This window comes from Argopecten irradians, chromosome 15 (genome assembly GCF_041381155.1).
Source record: "Argopecten irradians isolate NY chromosome 15, Ai_NY, whole genome shotgun sequence".
Taxonomy (NCBI): Eukaryota; Metazoa; Mollusca; class Bivalvia; order Pectinida; family Pectinidae; genus Argopecten; species Argopecten irradians.
The window spans coordinates 25,201,659-25,222,593 of record NC_091148.1 but is presented as its reverse complement, the minus strand read 5'-3'; the positions used below and the strand labels follow the sequence as shown (position 1 = coordinate 25,222,593).

Below are 20,935 nucleotides of genomic sequence, written 5' to 3'. Positions count from 1 at the left end.
GTTCATGTTCTCAAAGTGTCACTGAAGACAATACAAAACACATTTTAGACATAGATCTAGACTATAAACAATTCAATGCCGACATAACTAACACTCTCACCTCTATGTTAATGGTCTCCAAGTGTCACTGAACATCATAAAAAACACATGGATCTAGACTACAAACAAGAGGCCCTGTATCGCTCACCTGGTTTATAATGCCAAGTAATGTTTTGGATACAGGTTCATTGTTTCTTTTCTGAAGGAATTTGAATATTTACCTCTAATTCCCCTATTGGGCCCCGCCCCTCTTGCCCCCGGAGGGTCAGAGCCAAAACTTATACAAACTCTGTTCCCCTTCCTCCAAGGATGTTTGTAGCCAAATTTGGTTACAATCTATTAAGAACTCTATGACATGTCGCGATTTAAAGGAAACGTTGACGGACAGACGGACGGACGGACGCCGCGCGGGCCAAGTGAGCTAAAAATTCAATGCCGACATAACTAAAACAATTTTCTCTATGCTCCTGTTCTCCAAGTGTCACTGAATACCATACAAAACACATTTGTAGACATAGATCTAGATTATAAACAGTCCAATGCCGACATAACTAACACTCTCCCCTCTATGTTAATGGTCTCCAAGAGTCACTAAGACCATAAAACCACATGTATAGACCTGGATCTAGTCTACAAACCATTCAATGTCGACATAACTAACACTGTCGCCTCTATGTTCATGTTCTCCATGTGTCCATCGTGTCTCCTTCATTTTACCATTTGTGGTTAAAATCAAAATTCTCCAAAACGGAATGAAGCTAGGGTCATTATCATCGAATTCCATCAAGCGAAAGAACTGAGCAGCAATGTTACCATCGGTATTCACCTGTATGTTGTCCACGGTTACACTTAGAATCTCTGTTGGCGAAAGTTTGACAATACATCGTAATCTTGACCCGGCACGAACGGCGTCCAATAAATCCGATTTTGACCCTTCAATAGGAGACCCAATAGAATCTGTAATGAGAAGAAGACGCCGTTTTCTGGTATCGACAAACCAGGAGGATGCCGTGGTAGATTTAGTATCTCCCATCTTCTGGGAGGTACCACGCTGATATAGATCTGTGTATATCTCTCCACTAGTAGATATTCGGACCAGTTTAGATATGACAGGTCCTACCTTTTGTTTCGTTTCTGATTCTGATACTGCTTGGCTCAGAAGTTGGGCAGTGATGCTATCGTTGTTGATGATAATGTTATCTGCGTCCATCACATAACCGTCAAACATGATTCTCACCTTTCTGCCTTGTTTGATCATGTCTATCAGTTCTTGCTTAGATCCAACAAATGCATCACCATTGTTACCATGGGAAAAACTAAGAATCCAACAGTAGTCTACAAACCAGTCAATATCAGCTGAGGATGAAAACGTTTGTTTGCTAGCTGTATCTGCACCAAGATGTGGTCGGGAAACCTCCTTGCTTCCAAAGGACGAAAATAACATCATGACCCAATAGAAAGGGTGCCCCCAAGCCCAAGAGTCGGAACTACCTACCTGTGACGTTACTCTCCAAAACGTTTGTGACGCTATTCCACACCCACTCATAACAAACTCGACGCGGTCAGCACTGAATATAAAAATTGAAGATCCGTGCGGACTTTGAACCATCCTTATATCTGCACCCTTTTCTACAGCATTGAAGAGATCAGTCATGTTACCACAGGCCGAGGAACCGTCACGAAGGTTACAATACACAGGGTTCATCTGAGAGGTCGTGTTCCGCAAACGTCTTAAAATATATAAATATAGTAAATAAGCAAACTATGAAGAATAGACGAACAAACTCATACAATGTTATCATCATTACGTGCATTTCAAATTATTATATTGTCTCTAATTGCCACCATTCATATCTAACAGTTATAACACAAAAAGAAACTATTTTGGATATAAATAAAACCAATGGTATGCTTCTGTCAACAAAAAGGGACATGAGAACAAATTAACTAGTTCAATAGTTAACTCGTCGAATTCCATGTTTCTGCCAACATTTATAATCATTAAGTCATAATGGATGATAGGATCTTGTTAATTTTATCTTTAACAGATATTTAAAATCACTCTTATTTATTGTTTGTTTATTCTCTATTTTTATCAAGTAACATATTCAATAATGAAACAATTCCCATTATTTCAATAATCTTATAATGAATATAATTGTGCAGAGGGTCTGCTCAATACGTTTTAATTATGATTTAAGATTGTTAGAATAAAAACCTTTTCAATGTGTGTGACAAATAGGTTATGATATGACAATTTGGCCTGATATGGCGGTCTCGGGCTGATAAAGGGTGCGATATCAAAATTGTCATTTAACAACCTCTAATCTAATGACTATAATTATATAACTGTTACACATCCCTGTGTGTTAATACCTATAACATCTTTCATTGGTCATCTATATCCATTTTTGATTCTGATTGGTTGTACATGTATTCTCGTTTTGTTTATCGTAAGGGCGATTATTATTCTTTAAATCTTTTAAACGCAATAGTACACATATACAATAAATGTACATACAGCGACTCATTGGCTGTCGGCTGCCATTGGTCGTCTCCATTCTTTCTCGATTCTGATTGGTTGTTCTTATATACTTTTTACTTGCATTTACAGCAGCTGATTAATTATTTTAAATTGTATGTCTTAAGTTGATTGTGGTATTGTCGATTTTTGTACGTATTTTCTCCAATCTGATATCTGGGTATAATGACAATAATATACAATAATTTGACGTTATTTGAAATGAAGGTTATGTAGTCACATGGTATAAAAGTATCTTAGTTTTATCCTTAATTTAACTCGTCAGGAAGTTTTTATTTTTTTTCTCACTACGATTCTAAGATATTATTAAATTAAGGTTTTAAAGAATCGAACCTATTTATATACTTTTAGGAAAAGTTTAAAAATACGTTCCTTAACAATTACCTGCTGAACCAAACAGAGTGTTTTCCTGTTGCTGATGTGGAGGTCGGACTTACATCCTCACCAAGATTAACATTGCCCCAGTGTACCGTACCATCGTCGCACACCTTGGCAAACTCCCAGTATATACTCGGTTCAAATGTGTCCCAACTGCTCTTGGACAGAACGAATAGAGAAGCCGCACAGATGACCCCGCCTTTTACTTTGACATCGTCAACCTCAAGGTAAAGGTCAGGCGGTAGGTGTATCCGCAGATCGTCACCCCGTAGGACCGCCAACAACACGTCAGCCCTGGTACCGTATAGGACACTTGCGTCGGCCTCTACTTCGAACAACTTTCTCCATGATTCATCGCAGATCGCTTTAAAAAACAAAATAACATATCAGATATATATTTCTATCCTATCGGGCAGAAATATCCGTACTTCTGCGGGGGAAAGATTTCTCTGTCTTACCCAGGGCAACACAGCCTGCTCGTGCATATCATATTCACGTGATGCACCGGAAATTGAAAATAAAAAATGCAAATGAAAAGAACCAACCTGTGCAGTCCAATTGGCCAATCAATATCACATTCGAACTCGAGCCCGTGCGTTACTTTGACCTAATGATCATCGTAATCGGAATTCCACCTATCGTCACATATTTCTTTGATGTTTACCCGGTAAAAAGCGTATTTAACTGATATTAGTTAGTATGTCTATGACCGTGAATATTTCAAAATAATTTAGATTCTTGTTTTTCACAGTGCAACAAGTTTAACAAAGTTTTTGACAAAGTAAAATGGAAATCAAAAACTTGATTTATTGATTATTCCTGGGATTTTTTGAATTGCGTATTTGTAGTTTTTATCATTTTTGTGGAAATTACGGAATTATTTCCTACGTAGAGAGTAGGAAAGAGAAATCTCTACCCTCGGAGGAGATTCACGACAGTCTAACCCTCGGCAAGCCTTGGTTTCTTTGTCCTACCCTCAAGGTAGGGAAAGATCCTGTATTAATCCATTCCTGGACTATTTCATAGCAAGACTGAAGGCTCTGTATGCGACAACTGATGATACAGGTAGTTTAATCCTTTAATGTACATCAAAATAATCGAATAATCATGCACTGTAGTTTACTGTTTGTCTTTGGAGTTGTGCCTCGCTCCATGAAAGACATTGTACGTACATGTGTATGTGATTGGTCAGTTTTCCTTTCTCTCAGTTAATATAACGACATTGATAGTAATCCTGGAATATCGAGGTCGAATGATAATTTTCCAAACAAGTTACTGTTCATGTAACACTAGCCCGAAATACTCTGGCCCTGACACCAGACTTAGACATTATGACAGATAGGTGTTAACCAGACATCTATCTGTCATAATGTCTAAGTCTGGTGTCAGGGCCAGAGTATCTCGGGCTTATGTAACACATGACATTAATTTATCTACTTTTAATAATTGACTCTGCTCGCATCCTCCCGACTTACTATCGAGCTAAAGAGAGTTTCCTATGTGTTGCGGCTAGTATTCACCATAGTTACACAAACAAGAGATATGGCCATTAATTTATTTGTTGTTTAAGGTAGTCTGGCATGGTATATAAAATGATAAACGCATTTTCCCCCATCCTGCCGAATATATTAAAGATTGAAAAAAACTATCTGTTTTATGCAAATACAGAATACTGAATACTCACACATGTTCTTCTTTTGTGCATGACTCTCGCGGATGTAGACATCCTCTGTAGACGCTTCCTGATTATTTATACGTGCACACTCTCCAGTTTCGGGATTGAATTTTGCCATCACTCCACCAGTGGGTTGTAATAAAGCGAGACATTGTATCGTGCTATTTACGATTGTGATATTATAGATATCAGTTCCGCTATCATCGGCTCCTTGGCTACACCTTCCGGGACCTATGGTCGGCTCTGTCCGTCCTAAATGCCACTTTTGCTCCATCATTATTAAAGCACATTTACCTAGAGCATAAATGTTAAAAATTAATATGAATTATTATATCAGTGAATATAAATTTGTTTGAATAATTCATTTTAACTTTGATGGCACGTTGAAAATGACAATAATATTCGGCCCAACATCTGATGATTCAAACCGCCTTTCATTCATGGTGCGCCCGTTCATCCGTCCGTATAAATAACTGTTACCACTATTTCTCAAAAAGCACTGGAGGGATCTTTATAAAATTCCATAGGTAGGTTTCCCTAAAGCCCTAGTCGTGTATGTTGCATTTTGAAACCGATCCGTCAACAAGACTGCCGAAAGGCAGACATCTTGGATTTTGAATGTTTCTCAGAAAGAGCTGAAGAGATCTGTTTCAAATTTTATAGGTATGTTCTTCTGTGAACCTAGTTGTGTATATCGCATTTTGGGATAGATCCATATATAGATCCAATAAGATGACCGACAGGTAGCCATGATGGATTTTGATAGTTGAAGTTTGTTTCTGTTTTTTCTCATAATGTACTGAAGGGACTCATATTTCATATATAGGTTCGCCTGGACCCTAGTTGTGCATATTATATTTTGGGACCGATCCGTCAAAAGGAAGGCCGACAGCCAGTCATCTTGGATTTTGATACTTGAAATTTGAAAAGTAGAACGACGATCCTTCTCTCCATTGCCAAACATAGATCATTCTTAGGTGTGTGCCAAGATTCCTCTGGGATATCTTGCTTAGTGTTCATTTGCCTTTTGGTTAAATGAGAAATTTAGCATCACTGATATGATTTGTAATATACGTAACAAACTAGTAATCATTTACAGTATCAATGATATAAAATTATCTATGAGAATGAAACTTAACTATAAATACACTATGCTGTCTATATTTGGTAAGTAATATTTGTGTAGCGTCTCCAAGGGTTGTCCGTTAGTGTTATCACCCTTCCAGGAGCACACATTCCGCTCAGATTGCAGCAGGATACGTTGAGTGATATAGCACACTTGTTCTTTAATTTGGCAAGTTGAAGTGTTCTTCTTGCAATACTGTGTTTATAAAGGGTTTATAAACAATAATCATAAACTATTGGCACCGCCTCACTTTTGGCCTTGAGTTGAGCGTTCGCCCCTGTGAGGAAGGCTCTGGGTTCTGTCCCCTGGCCGAGACACACCAAAGTCTGTAAAAATGGTAGTTTCTGCTCCTGCTTAGCGCTCAGCAAAAAGGGAGTGGGACGACTGGTTCGCCCGTTGTCAGTATAATGTGACCGGGTGGGGTGTGTTGCTTGGTGTCTTCGGCGGCATGCTTCAGTGATATAGCACTATAAAAAGGGCAAAAGTTCCACTATACAAGAAGACACAACATGAATATACCGCAGTCTCCTGAAACACGCACCTCGCACAACATACACGCAACACACCGCATACATGGGAGGCCGTCCTTACATGACCATAGCTGTTAATAGGACGTTAATTAATCAAACAAACAAACAAACCATGTGATAATAACTTTAAAGGTGCTCCACCACCGACAGAGCATATATTATATTCATCATTTGAACAATAATTGGTGTTTAATCGTGTATATACATATATGTCTAATTAACACACAGAAAATATAAAATAATTTATTTTGCCTTTGGTGCATGCGCAATCAGTAATTTGAAGTAAAAATATGAAGCTCAAACTTTTCCATGGTGGTAATGGTGTAAAGTAAGTATTTTTGTAATCTTGAAAAATACTTAATCGTCTGCTCCTGTTTTAGATAGTGAAAAAATTACCATTTGTCAGCGGTGAAGCATCTTTTAACTGAATTGTTCGTATATTTCGTTTTAACAACACGTTACCATAACTTTAGTATGCAGATACGCTACCTACATCCATCTGCGTAGCCGAAACAAACCTAAGATTCGAAAATTCCATCTCCCTACTGAACCACATCTCGTATTCGACGAGAATTATAAAGAGTGGTCTCCCTTCCTCTTTCCTTTATTGTACTACTTATAATTATCTGTTAACGGCAATTGATTTGCGTCATTTTTGCGCTGATTTAGTCCATTTCCTCAACCTCATTGAAATACAGATCCTTATAACCACTACGTTCAATAGAGGACCTGAGGAAATCCGATTAAGGGTCATGTTCGGATGACCTTTATACCACGTGTAATTCAGATCAAATGCATTTTCTGCACGTTGCTCTGTCAATTGACAGCGCCATTTCGCCCCAACATACAAATGCGATTAGCTTTATTGTGCTCTTTGGGCGAGATGACTACGTACACGGAAATAATTCTGACAGATTTTCAGGCTATTTCGTCCCCTGAAATTCACTGTCAAAATTCTGCAAGCAGCAATTTGATTGGCCATTTACAAAGGTCACCTGGTCATGATCCCTAATGTGATTTTCTCAGATCCTCTTATTTTACGTTGTGATAATACGGATCTGTATTTCAATCAGATTGTCCATTTCCTTTGACCTCTTTGGTAATTTGTTTTTTACACATGCATTTTTGTTTATACCCATCAGCCCTCTGCTGTTCTTATTGTGTACTGTCATTCATTTTTGTGCCTTTTCAGCCGTTGTTTTCTATTCCACATTCTTGTTGATATTCCTTAATATTTTGGTGACGCCTCGAATAGTGTGTTTGTTATTAAATTTTAAGTTTTAGACGTATTTTTCAGGCTAGTAAGTTTTAATATATTTCGTTAGTGCTATGTCTAGCTTAAGACAGCGTCAGGACTCTATGTTACTAAAGGTGATCCCATTTTTACGAGGAAAGGGACACACATGATGCTTGTTCGCTATGTCGTGCCATAAATCCCTCCTTGTAAAGTTAAGTTTTTGAGACTCATGACCAGTCCTACGTAGTACCATAAAAAGCCGTAGTACCCGGAGTAAAATCAGAGTTATTACCTGGTGTAATGGATACGAATACCACATAACTATAAGGCATCACTATGTGTTTGTTTATTACATGTGTTCATCCGAGTTACTTGTTTACAGAATATTTCACGCTTGACTAGTCAATGTTACTCTAGCCAGTGAAGAGTTTGTAGGACCAGAATTAACTTAATCAAAGGGTATAACAGCCCGCCTTGACATTAAAAATCTGTCTTTGTTTATCATTTGCATGGTATGGGTCACTATTAAATTGAGTAGCTAGTTTGAGAGATGTGACAGCGGTCTGTCCTTTGATCCAATGAACTACCGATATAGTGTTATACCGCAGCTCATAACTGTGAAAGGTACTTGTTGGTCAGGGGGTGTCATTTTGAAACCTCATTTGTCTACTTTGGTTGAAAAATGTCCATATCAGGACCATTTTTTCATTTTCAGTGCAATTTTGATGATGTCGTCCCAACTTATGCAATGTTTATGTTGTTATTTGTACTCATAAGGGTTATTTCGTACTTCGCGTTGTTTTGGCAATGTCGTATACATATTCATTGGCTCTACTCCTTCCCTGATTTTTGTGTCACTCATAGAACACCTTAAAAATCCCAGTATATCAAACACCCTAACACCTACTGCTTCCCGCCCCTTTGTGCATATTTAAATAAAATCTATAATTTCGATTAACCCCCAAAAGCTTATACGCTTCACGATGGCCTCACCGCTGACCGCTTTGATAAACTGAATGCCAGGGTCTGCCCTGCCTATCTTGGGTATCCTCTCCCAAGATGACAGACTACGTGATACCGCGCCTACACTACTGCTGCTGACTATCACAGGTCTATACCTATCAATATATTTGTTTCCCATATGAACTACACCAAATGCCTTACAGTTTCCTATACTGATTGATACCCAATTACACACGACAGGGAAACCGAAAAAGAAAACTGTTTACGTGCAGCATGATGGAACAACACTCTGGGTTGAATTTAAGTAACATTTTGAGGCCTGCTCGAGATTAAATCACTGGTCGATTAGTGAAAAAGGTCTCCACCTAGTAGTATTACTGCAGGGCTAAGCTTAGGGTATCGTATGTGATATCGATTTTTCTGAGCCAGAGAGTTATAGGGACTGGTCAGAGCCATAAAAGAAAGGATTGCTTTCCAAATCAGACGAAATTGAATAGAATTCAGTTACAGGAAAGACGCAAAACGGCCAATGGAAATGCACCAGATTTGTGTAAAACCATTACACGGCAAGTGAATTAAACATATCGAGCAGTGTCAAAAGATTCCAATAAAAATGAGAAACAGGCTTGTGTCCAGCAAGTTAACACTTGCTGTTGACAGTGATGGAAGAAACTCACGGCGGTGCAAGGGGCGGACATGTATATAAATGCCGAAGTGCGTGGAACACGAGTAAATTTCTTGGTTGATGCAGAGGCGATAGTAACCATAATATCAGAGCACGTCTTGCAACAAATTCAGTACTCATGGCATTTCCTTCAAATACCTACACAAGCTGACTGATAACAGGCGGTTTGATTGGTCATATGAGTTTTCAATCAGCCTTCGACTCTCTGAACATAGAGTCGACAAGCACAAAAACGTTAGCACATCCCGGCTTGAGTAAGGATTTCATACTTGACCAGTAGTCGTGTAATATCACAAATAGTAGATAGCGTACTGAGGCCATAAGCATTTGCAGGTCAAACATTGACCAACGTCCGAGAAGAAAATCTGGGTCACTGGCAATAAGTTACCGGCAGTTGTTAATCTAAAGTTGTTAATGTTAAAAATGATTAAAAATACATGGATTGTAAAACCAGAGGTGGAGAGCTTGTGGTAACACAAGAGATATCTCTTTCTCGGCCACCGAAGTCTAAATAAATTTACTTGGTTCTTACACTTTTAGAGAGACGTCCTTGAATATCATATTTGAAATATGTTACAACAATTAAAGAGAAGTCACTGTACGTTATATCTGATATGTGTTATGATAATTTAAATGACGTCACTGCATATTACATCTGATATGTGTAATAACAATTAAAATGACGTCACTGTATATTGTATCTGATATGTGTTGTAACAATTAAAATGACGTCACTGAATATAACATATGCTATTTGTTATAACAACTAAAATGACGTCACTGTATATCATGTCTGATATGTGTTGTAACGATTAAAATGTGTTATAACAATTAAAATGACGTCACTGAATATTACATCTGATATCTGTTATAACAATTAAAATGACGTCACTGTATATCATGTCTGATATGTGTTGTAACAATTAAAATGTGTTATAACAATTAAAATGACCTCACTGAATATTACATCTGATATTTGTTATAACAATTAAAATGACGTCACTGTATATTATATCTGATATGTGTTGTAACAATTAAAATGACGTTACTGAATACCATATCTGATAAGTGTTTTTACAATTAAAATGACGTCACCTATGTGTTATAACAATTACAATGAGATTCATGTATATTACATATGAATTGTAATATTGCCTTAAGAGAAACAAAAATGTATGATGTGAGTAACCAAACTTACTTGACACAATCAGGAGAGAGAAAACCCATGCTAAAAATATTAACGGTAGAAAACTGAACATTGTGTATCCTCTGCGAGTCCCAGTCGACTGTGTCGCTTGTCTCCCCGACTGGTAAGAACACAGAAACTGGTTTGGCTATTGCGCACCTTACATATCGGGTGTCTGAAGTGAGGCGTGTTATCTCTTGCATGCAAGAGAAAACATGGAAAATGGGCGGAGTCACAGGTCGAGAAGTCTGACCTCTGACCCATATGTATATGTTCGCGTAAGCAAAAGAGTGATCAGCAGGAAAGCATGATGAAAATAAATTCAAATAGTTGTCATTACAAAAACGGTTTTTATGCAGATGAAAAAAAACATCGACAATATCACATTATAATTAAGGAGGAGTTTTGAGAAATAAGCATGTTTGTTGGTCTGACTGCTGGATGCCATCACAAGGTTTGTTTGTTTGTTTGATTTGAATAACGTCCTATTAACAGCTATGGTCATGTAAGGACGGCCTCCCCATGTATTAACATAGTCTATAGGTGTTGCCGCTTTTTATAGTGCTATATCACTGAAGCATGCCGCCGAAGACACCAAGCAACACACCACACCCGTCACATTATACTGACAACGGGCGAACCAGTCGTCCCACGTCCCTGTATGCTGCGCGCTAAGCAGGAGCAGAAACTACCACTTTTATAGACTTTGTGGTGTCTCGGCCAGGGGACAAGAACCCAGAGGCCGTCCTCACCATGGGCGATCGCTCAACTGAAGGCATCATAAGGTCATTAAACACTGTAATGAACAGTTAAAAGGACACAGCTATTGTTACAACCAACCTCGAAACCCACGAAACCATGCAGTTTGTTGAATTCACAAAGCCAAGCTATTCAAGTGTATATAGCAGAGAGATCCGAAACAGTTTTACAGAACAGACATCCTTGCATACCCAACGATTCCAACACTGGAAACAAGGTGCCTTTTAAACCATAGAAAATAATGAAAGGTATCAAATTGAGCATCTGCAAACCATTCTATTTTTGTTTTGTTTTACATGCGTTTTTAAAGTTTGATACGCCGCACGATAGGAAAGTAAGGTAAAGTATACACGGTATATTGACGGTATACTTTTGGAGATTATTCGTTATTGTTTCTCAATTTAATGATAAAAATGACAATTGAGCATAATTAATTAAAGCACGATTAAAGAATCCGCATCTGCATTTATATATGTGGTTTGCCAAGAGGATTTTACGCTACGCTCTGAACGGGCTTCTGCGACAAAACAAATTCATACATTTTAAGGATAGTTCAATCTAAGAATGTTGTGACGAAGCTCCTTTTCCATTGGGTAAACATTTTTATTTTCTTTCTGCAACGTTTTGGTATCAAATCAACCCACTAGTTATTGCGTGTGTGTGTATATGCGTCAATCGATTTTTACCCAGGATACCCAACTGTACGTGCGAGAAATGTATAGACATTTTTCACATTACTGTAAATAAAACAGAATATGAATAATATAGCAAGCCTCTGCAAAGACGACGTTTCTGCATGCGTGAATTTAATGTTATGGTTTCGAAACGTTCTATATACATTATGTATGTTAAGTTTATATATACATATATACATTGTAAGCTACCATGCATGGAATATGCCTGATTTTTACTACTATGTAGATATTCTTATTTCATATTATCTAACAACCAGATGGAGCGATGCGGTGTGGTTGCTGATTAATCGATTGGTTATTTTCTATCAAACGTATTTTTATTTCATTTTTTATCAAACGTATTTTTTCATTTTCTATCAAAAGTATTTTTTCCATTATACCCGAATTATCGAGAGGATTTCCAAAAGTTGTACAACTTCGCAATCGATGTAAAATAATTAAAGTTAATTTTTAATCAATGTTGGCGGCACAATTCCCTAGATACATGAACCTTATCACATTTTAAGTCAGAAATTTGTAGTTGTCGATAATCTAATATTTTTACTGGCCATTTAATTATCATATCAAAACAAATTTTGTTTGCTCAACTTATTTCAACATTAATTGCAAATGAATATAGTCTTCAATTCACGATAAATCAATTTGATGTCTATTTCCGTCATAGGTGAATTGTTTTTAAAAAGATAAAAAATCAAAGTGACAAGGCCACTCATAGATGCTGTGAATGAATAACTCAAAAAAGGAATAAAAAAATTGGTTTTGCATTTAAATATTTGATTTAGTGTACTAAGTGTACAGTATTAAATTAGAAAGTTAAACAAAATATATTTACGGTATATCGTATTTAGTTTATGATATTTAAAGTTGATGCAGGCCTTTTGGTTCTTGAGAAAAAGTCGTTTAAAGATTTTAGCCTGTTTGACCTTGAAACTTGGTAGCCTTTCATCCCAGCATGCTACAGGCCAAATATGTAGCCTGTAGCATGCTGTACCCTGGGTCTTTTGGTTCTTGAGAAGAGCTCGTTTAAAGATTTTAGCCTTTTTGATCCCTGTGACATTGAAGGAAGTTCAAAGTCATTCATTTGAACAAACTTGGTAGTCATTCATCCCAGCATGCCACAGGCCAATATCAGGTACCCCCTCAAGGCCTCTTAGTTATTCACAAGAAGTCGTTAAAAGATTTTAGCCTATTTAACCCCCGTGACCTTGAATGAAGGTCACGGTTATTTATTTGAGCAAACTTGGTAGCCCTTTATACCAGCATTCTACAAGACAAATACGAGTACCCTTGGCCTTTTGGTACTTGAAAAGAAGTCTTTTATAGATTTAAGCCTTTTTGAACCCTATTACCTTAATGGAAGATCAAGGTCATTCATTTGAACAAACTTGGCAGCCCTTCATCCCAGATTCTTTTATTTAAATTTATGTATTCGCCAAGCAAAAAGCATAACCAATGTTTTATTCTTACTGCAAACTTCGTTTGCAAAAACGGGTATGCTCTTTCCGAATATCTAATTATTAAAGTAAAAAAAATGAGAATGAAATATACAAGAGGCCCATGGGCCTTAACGGTCATCTGACTCATAGCACAACAAACCAAAGTTTGCTTGTTTGATTAATTAACGTCCTATTAACAGCTATGGTCATGTAAGGACGGCCTCCCCTGTATGCGGTGTGTTGCGTGTATGTTGTGCAAGGTGCGTGTTTTGGGAGACTGCGGTATATTCATGTTGTGTCTTCTTGTATAGTGGAACTGTTGCCCTTTTTATAGTGCTATATCACTGAAGCATGCCGCCGAAGACACCAAGCAACACACCCCAGACCCAACCCGGTCACATTATACTGACAACGGGCGAACCAGTCGTCCCACTCCCTGTATGCTGAGCGCTAAGCAAGAGAAGAAACTACCACTTTTATAGACTTTGGTGTGTCTTGGCCAGGGGACAGAACCCAGAGCCTTCCTCACAGGAGCGAACGCTCAACTCAAGGCCAAAAGTGAGGCGGTGCCAAGGGAGGCATTAGGAGAGATAATGTCAGTTAGGAAGAAGAGAAAATATAGGATACTAAATTTAGTCGCCTTTTACGATCATGCAATAGGGGCAGCAGGTACAATTCTTACGCCCTACCTGCAGGGCAGACAAACCAAAGTTACAGTATAAAGTATTGGTAAACGATTAATGTAAACAATACAAGGAACTCCTTAGTTAAATATGGAAGTTTCTGAAATAGGTAAATGTCATTTGTTGAACAAACTTCGTAGCCCTTCATCCATATATCGTTGTAACCCATTCAAGGATTAATATAAGGAGGATTCAGATTTTAAAGCCAAATTTCAGCATAGCTCCCATTTTGGACCTCTGTCTTACTATTCCCATGGGTCTTACCTCTGTCCTTTATAAAATGTGATTGTCCTTACCTAAAGTTCCCCCTTCTGAATCAATTAAAACCCCTATAAAAATTTCCATTGAGATCGGAGACTGAAAACAGGAAGTGGGCCAGCGGCCATCTTGGAATACCAAAATCTTTACGAAAATGTTTACATGTTGTTCGGCATTAATTAAAACCCCTATAGACCAATTTTCATTGAGATCGGAGACCGAAACCTGAAAACAGGAAGTGGGCAAGCTAAAATTAAGAAAATTTGCCCTTTTGGGACCCCACCCCCCACCCCCTAAGGGTCGGACCAGACTCATTTATATAAAATATAATTGTGTTTCCCAAATGATGTTTCACACCCCATATGGATAAAATTCATCAAAGGATGACAGGGGTGTAGGATTTTAAAGCTAAAATTAGAAAAATTTCCCCATATGAGGCCCCACCCCTCAGCCTCTAGGGGTCGGACCACGCTCATTTATAATATGATTGTCCTTCCCCATTGATGTTTCACACCAAATATGGATGAAATCAATCAAAGGATGAATGAGGAGTATGATTTTCAAGCTAAATTTAAGAAAATTTGCCCATTTGGAGCCTCACCCCTCAGCCCCTTTTGGTCGGACCACGCTCTTTTATATAAAATACAATTGTCCATCCCCAATGATATTACACACCATATATGGATGAAATCCATCGAAGGATGAAGGAGGAGTAGGATTTTTAAGCTAAAATTAAGAAAATTTGCCCTTTTGGGGCCCCACCCCTCAGCCCCTAGGGGTCGGACCAGGCTCATTTAAAAAAAAATATGATTGTCCGTCCCCAATGATGTTTCGGGTCAGACGACCTAAAAATCTGAATATATAAGAAAATGGAGGCCCTCAGGGGCATTTTTTACATAAATTTGTTAATTATATGAGAGAAAAAGACTAAAAAAATACTAAGAATATTTCAAATTTTCTATATGTACACAATGTACTTAACTGAATACCCTATCGTATTAAAACAGAAATTTTGTATATCATGACCATGGTAATAATCCTCATTATTAGTAGCAATCATTGTCATATTTTTATTCAATTTTAAGGAAAGTTAACTTGTTTGGAAACCAAGTAAAATAACCTTCTTTATAAATCTAAAATATACACATGATTTTCATTATTTCATAAGAGTGAAATATAAGTTTGCATTAAATTTTCATTTTGTTCAGGAAATATGACCAACACACTTATGATTTAGGGTATTGTAAATATAGATATATAAATATGTCACATAAAATTAGGACTGCATGCAACCATACACCAAATTAACTCAAAACATAATATAATATATATTTTCAGCTGAAAAAAATTAAGGCCATATAATATAGGCGGTATGGACAAAAGCCCCTCCAGACAAATATAGATGCAAGGGCATTTGCTCTATACATGTATATTGTTGTTGAATTAATTTGGATGAAGATTTTAAGCCTAAACCCATATAGCTTAAGATGATATTTTCAGATTTATTTATAATCAGTGTTTTGAACACAATACACAACTAAATATCAATGTGAATATATGAACCTTCAATACAATCTAATTGATATATCATTACATCATGATAGCCATTGGTTTTTATCTTATATACTGTACCAATAATGTTAACTACTAGAAAAATTTGTCTTGGAAATGAATTATACAAAATAACATTAATTCACTGAAATCATAATATATTTGATTTTATTGTATCTTAAAGGGACAATTCACTCAGGCTAATTATTTTACATAACCAAGAAGCAAAATATGGCATAAATGTATTGTTCTACATTTATTATGAAACATATAACATAATATATTGACAAATTCCACGTCATTGTTTTAGTATTTCAATTGATACCGTAGTAATTGCAAATCGTTGATCAATACCATTAAGCAGGTACAATATGCACGCTGTACCCATATCCGAGCCAAAGTCACGCACGTTAAACAAATGGATAACATAACCACTGTGGAGGTGCTAAAATGTTTTTTTAGGCAAGACAATACACATAAGAAGGTAAATACACTACTGTCAGAGCGGTTTGAACAATTCTAGACAAAAGTAGCATTACTCCACAAGCAAGGGACAGGGTTCGGCATACAAAATGTTCGACCACAATGTGTAATGGCGGACAGCGAGCGAGTTTGAACATTTCACACGCATTTCACCACCATGGGCTTTTCTGGCATATCACAGTAAAACCGACTGATCTAATTTCTATTAAAACTGTTTTTTTTTCTGATATACGTACAAATTTTAATGTTCCCTTAGACTGAATTGTCCCTGCAGTTAAATGTGAATTGAAAAGATATAATTTTCGTTGGGAGGGGGTTAATTTTACTATGACCATGATATTTTGACCCCTCCTCCACCTTCCCCTTTTAAGTTAAAGTTCTCATAGTCATAGTTTTTTGCAATTATGTCACTTATAACATTCACTGAAATCATGGTATATATGATTTTATGGTATCTTAAGGCATTAAAAAGATATATTTGGCGTGGGGATGGGGGGAGGTCATTTCGCCATGGCTATATTATTTGACCCCTTCACCTTCCTCTTCTATGTTGAAGTTCTCATAGTCATATTTTTTTTCAAATAACATTAAATATATTCACTGAAATTATAATATATATGATTTTAGTGTATCTTAAGGCAGTTACATGTAAATTAAAAAGGTGTAGAGAGGGGGGGTCATTTTACCATGGCCTTAGTATTTTGAACCCAACCCCCTTCCACTTCTAAGTTGAAGTTCTCATAGTTATATTTTTTTTTGCAAATATCATTTAATATTCATTGAAATCATAATATGTATGATTTTATTGTAGCTTAAGGCAGTTAAATGAAAATTAAAAAGACATAATTAGTGTGGGAATCGGGGGGGGGGGGGGGGGGATTCCACCATGGAAATGGTATTTTGACACCCCCCCCCAAAAAAAAAGGGAAAAAAAATGCCTTCCACATGCTAGTCATTGGTCTAACTTAATCATATTCTGGAGTTTATCATGAATGAGCAAAGCAAAACATGTGTTCAAGTGTTATAGTAACTTTTAGAAGGGGGAGGTCACTTTACCATGGGGGGGTGGGGTAATTTCACCATAATGGTATTTTGACTCCGGGGTCATTCTACCATGGAGGTCAAAATACCATACTACACCGATACCACAGAACTACGGGACAGAAACTATGAACCTAAGCACCCAGGATTTGTTTGTTTGTTTGTTTGATTAATTAACGTCCTATTAACAGCTATGGTCATGTAAGGACGGCCTCCCATGTATGTGGTGTGTTGCGTGTATGTTGTGCGAGGTGCGTGTTTTGGTAGACTGCGGTAAATTCATGTTATGTCTTCTTGTATAGTGGAACTATTGCCCTTTTTATAGTGCTATATCACTGAATCATGCCGCCGAAGACACCAAGCAACACACCCCACCCAGTCACATTATACTGACAACGGGCGAACCAGTCGTCCCACTCCCCGTTTGTTGAGCGCTAAGCAGGAGCAGAAACTACCACTTTTATAGACTTTGGTGTGTCTGGGCCAGGGGACAGAACCCAGAGCCTTCCACACAGGGGCGAACGCTCAACTCAAGGCCAAAAGTGAGGCGGTGCCAAGGGAGGCATTAGGAAAGATCAAGTCAGTTAGGAAGAAGAGAAAAGATAAGATCCTAAATTTAGTCGCCTTTTACGATCATGCAATAGGGGCAGCAGGTACAATTCTAACGCCCTACCTGCAGGGCGGTTGTATGAATTACATGTACCAGTCCACAAATATGAATATGAGGTTGGTATGGTAAAAATTGTCGTATAAAAAAAAGTACAACTGATATGTTGGTTTCAAAGCAATTTTTTTTCATTTGAATATAGAATCATTTCAGTAAACAGATATTCATAAATTATCTTTATTAGTATTTCATAAGCAAATGCCCAATATAACACAAGACAACCTTTGTAAAATCACAACCTGGCTTCAAAATCCATCTTTCAGTTCCTTAGATGGTCTTTATAGACAGATCCCGCATTAACATGTATATGTGTTGTTAGCCAAGATGATATATATATATTACTCTAGGCTCTGAACGGGCTCCTGAGGCAAAACAAATGCATATACATAATCTTAATGTATTGTGATGAAGTCCTTCTTCCATGTAGTACACATTTTTGTTAAATCTTGTGATTTGTCTGTGAGCATACATGCGTCAGTCCATTTTATTTTCGTTGATAACCAACCGTATTGCGCGGAATGAATACTTAAGTAGACATTAATAAATAAAACAGAAAATGAATATAACGCGAATTCGACGTTTTTGCGTGCGTGAAATTAGTGTTATGATTTCGAAACGTAGTTTATACATTATGTATATAAAGTTCCTATGTATGTATATATTGCAAACTAGGATGTATCAAGTTTTACCGAAGTTTACTCCTACAAAGATACTTTTTTATTTTACTTGTTTCTAACAACCAGATTGAACGTAATGTTGCTGACTGATCGATTAGTTATTTTCCATCAAATATATATTTTCGTATCCAAATCCTCTGGCTTGAACTAAGCTGTAAATTTCATTGGTTTCAATAATCACCATCATGGTCCCCTTGCAGAAACTGATGAAGGACAAAACAGTCACAAGCAATTTCACCTGAGCTGAAGATTTGTGGTAGATTTTCTAGAAACAAGGCTACTTGAAGGACAATCTTTCATGTGCTTTGCATTATCGTATACATAGTATGGCACGGTGCCATGCGATTTTACTTAACTTTCAGAGTTACCGGCGAGCTGAAGCAGTGGCATAATATAGACATCTTTGGGAAGACCAAGAAGTGCTTTGTCAAAGGCACTCGACTCATCTACTTGGGAGCCACATATACTATTATAATTAGTAAATCTCTCATTAGCAGAAGGGCAAATGGGCAAACTGACAGGAACTAGTTCCGTATATGAGACGTTGAAGTCACAGTGTTCGCCCATTTTCACGCGTAAGGCTTTTAGCACCGTGAGAGAATGCTTTGCACCAGAGCGTGACTATTTTTCTACCGTACATTACCTAAGGCACAGTTCTTGAATGTAAGCGTAAACAGGTATGGCTATTGATAGCTCAATACAAGTCCAACGATACAGTATATTGTCATTCAAAAATCATCAGAAATGCAACAAGATTAATAAAGTTCCAAAAAATTGAAATCACGAGTAAATACAGACTACAGACTGGCTTTACGAACCTCTGTGCACAAATCCAGAAGTGGGATTGTTGAATTTCTGTCTATGACACACATGAGCTGGGAGCTCGTTCATCACCTGTGCTCGTCACCATGTACCCCAGTGACCATATTATTGTGAAAAATGTATGTATTGATAACTGAAAATGTCATTGTTACCAACCATTTTCTTCTCATTACATATTTAGCAATGATACACAAATAAGGAAGTTGAAATATGGAAATATCACAGGTACGGACGTGAAAAGCTTACGGGTCACCTGCCCGATCACGTGGGTTTTCTCTCACTAAGATCCCTCGCATGCTTGCATCCGGGCCATCTAGAGTGCTTTGCATAAGTTGTTTAACATTAATAAAGTTATGTTTTTCATATTTTTTAGATATCGCTGAAAGTTTATATCTGCACTTTAGATATATATTTTTGCATCTTGACCAAAACTTCTATATGTTTTACCAAACAACATTTAATGTCCCAGAAACAACGGACGGACTTAGCGGAGAAAACACCGACATCGGTCTGTACCTGACAAATACGCTATCTTAGATTCGAGCTCGCGGAAGGTGGCGGGTTCGAGGTATTATGTTGGAGCATATTATATATAATTAACCAGTTAAGAAAAAATGTAAAATATGAAATTATAACATTAACTTTTGTTTTTTAAACGTTATACCGTTGATTTAACAGTAAGTCAAATGATGATATTCCTGAAGGTTGCATATGATTTAAGGTTTCAAATACATGCAAACTAATGTTTATATTGAGTCTTTGTCAATACAGGCATATTCCGCTTATTTCGCCGGTCGTACGACGTTGTAACAGAAAAAGCTTCGTCTTGTCTCAAAAGTTTGGATTTATATTACTCACATTAAAGAACGTTGAGTCAAACCCCGGCCCGGGGGTGTCCGAACTTTTAAATGTTCATTTAAATATTCGTAATGTTAGAAATAAACTAGAATAAATATGATTTAATTTTTTTTGTTATACGGTAGTGATACTGATATCCCCACCGTAAAACAAATAACAGATGCATATCTACAGTAATGCGATACGAGACGTATTTCAACAACTAAAGCTTGGGAAAGAGTCTAATCATGATGGATTAAGTCAGCCAACGTTACAGAATATTTCTCACACTACTTTAGTCCTTTAGAGATGTTATTCAACATATCACTGTCGGTATTTTTCCATCTGCATGGACATGTTGTGCCGCTGTGCCTGCGTTCATTCGATTTCTAGGCACTTAATAATACAATAAATGGTTTAAAATTGCAATGTCAACTACTTTATAGATGTAGAGTAGATACGTTAAAGCTGACAATGCAAGTTAAAAACATTAAGTTGAAATTAAAAAAAATATATATTAACGAAATATTTTTTTTTCAAAAATTGTTTCTGAGACATGACAGTGTGGTATCTAAGGAAGTGGCAGCCATTTTTCTTTTGCTCTGCTTAGTAACCTTCACTGACCAACCCCCTATATAAAGCACGAGACACTTGACACACGTGTA

At 37.1% G+C, this 20,935-nt stretch overlaps 1 protein-coding gene across 1 annotated transcript; it reads right to left on the bottom strand.

Annotated features, from left to right (window-relative positions):
* Nucleotides 1-626: 626 nt before the first annotated feature.
* LOC138308706 (uncharacterized) lies at nucleotides 627-19,178 on the bottom strand. The gene is made up of 4 exons (XM_069249736.1): nucleotides 18,980-19,178; nucleotides 4,644-4,928; nucleotides 2,966-3,323; nucleotides 627-1,769 (listed from the first exon to the last, which is right to left on the bottom strand). The coding sequence occupies exons 1-4, from the start codon at nucleotides 19,176-19,178 to the stop codon at nucleotides 665-667; spliced, it is 1,947 nt and encodes a 648-aa protein (XP_069105837.1). The 3' UTR covers nucleotides 627-664.
* Nucleotides 19,179-20,935: the final 1,757 nt, after the last annotated feature.

What these genes read in the sequence shown, in the direction of transcription:
- LOC138308706 (XM_069249736.1), bottom strand. Translation starts at nt 19,178, where the DNA reads ATGGGCGAACACTGTGACTTCAACGTCTCATATACGGAACTAGTTCCT. An exon ending in TGCACAAAAGAAGAACATGT is followed by an intron (nt 3,324 to 4,643) that starts GTGAGTATTCAG and finishes TGTTTTTTAAAG; the next exon opens with CGATCTGCGATGAATCATGG. An exon ending in CACTCTGTTTGGTTCAGCAG is followed by an intron (nt 1,770 to 2,965) that starts GTAATTGTTAAG and finishes ATATATTTTAAG; the next exon opens with ACGTTTGCGGAACACGACCT.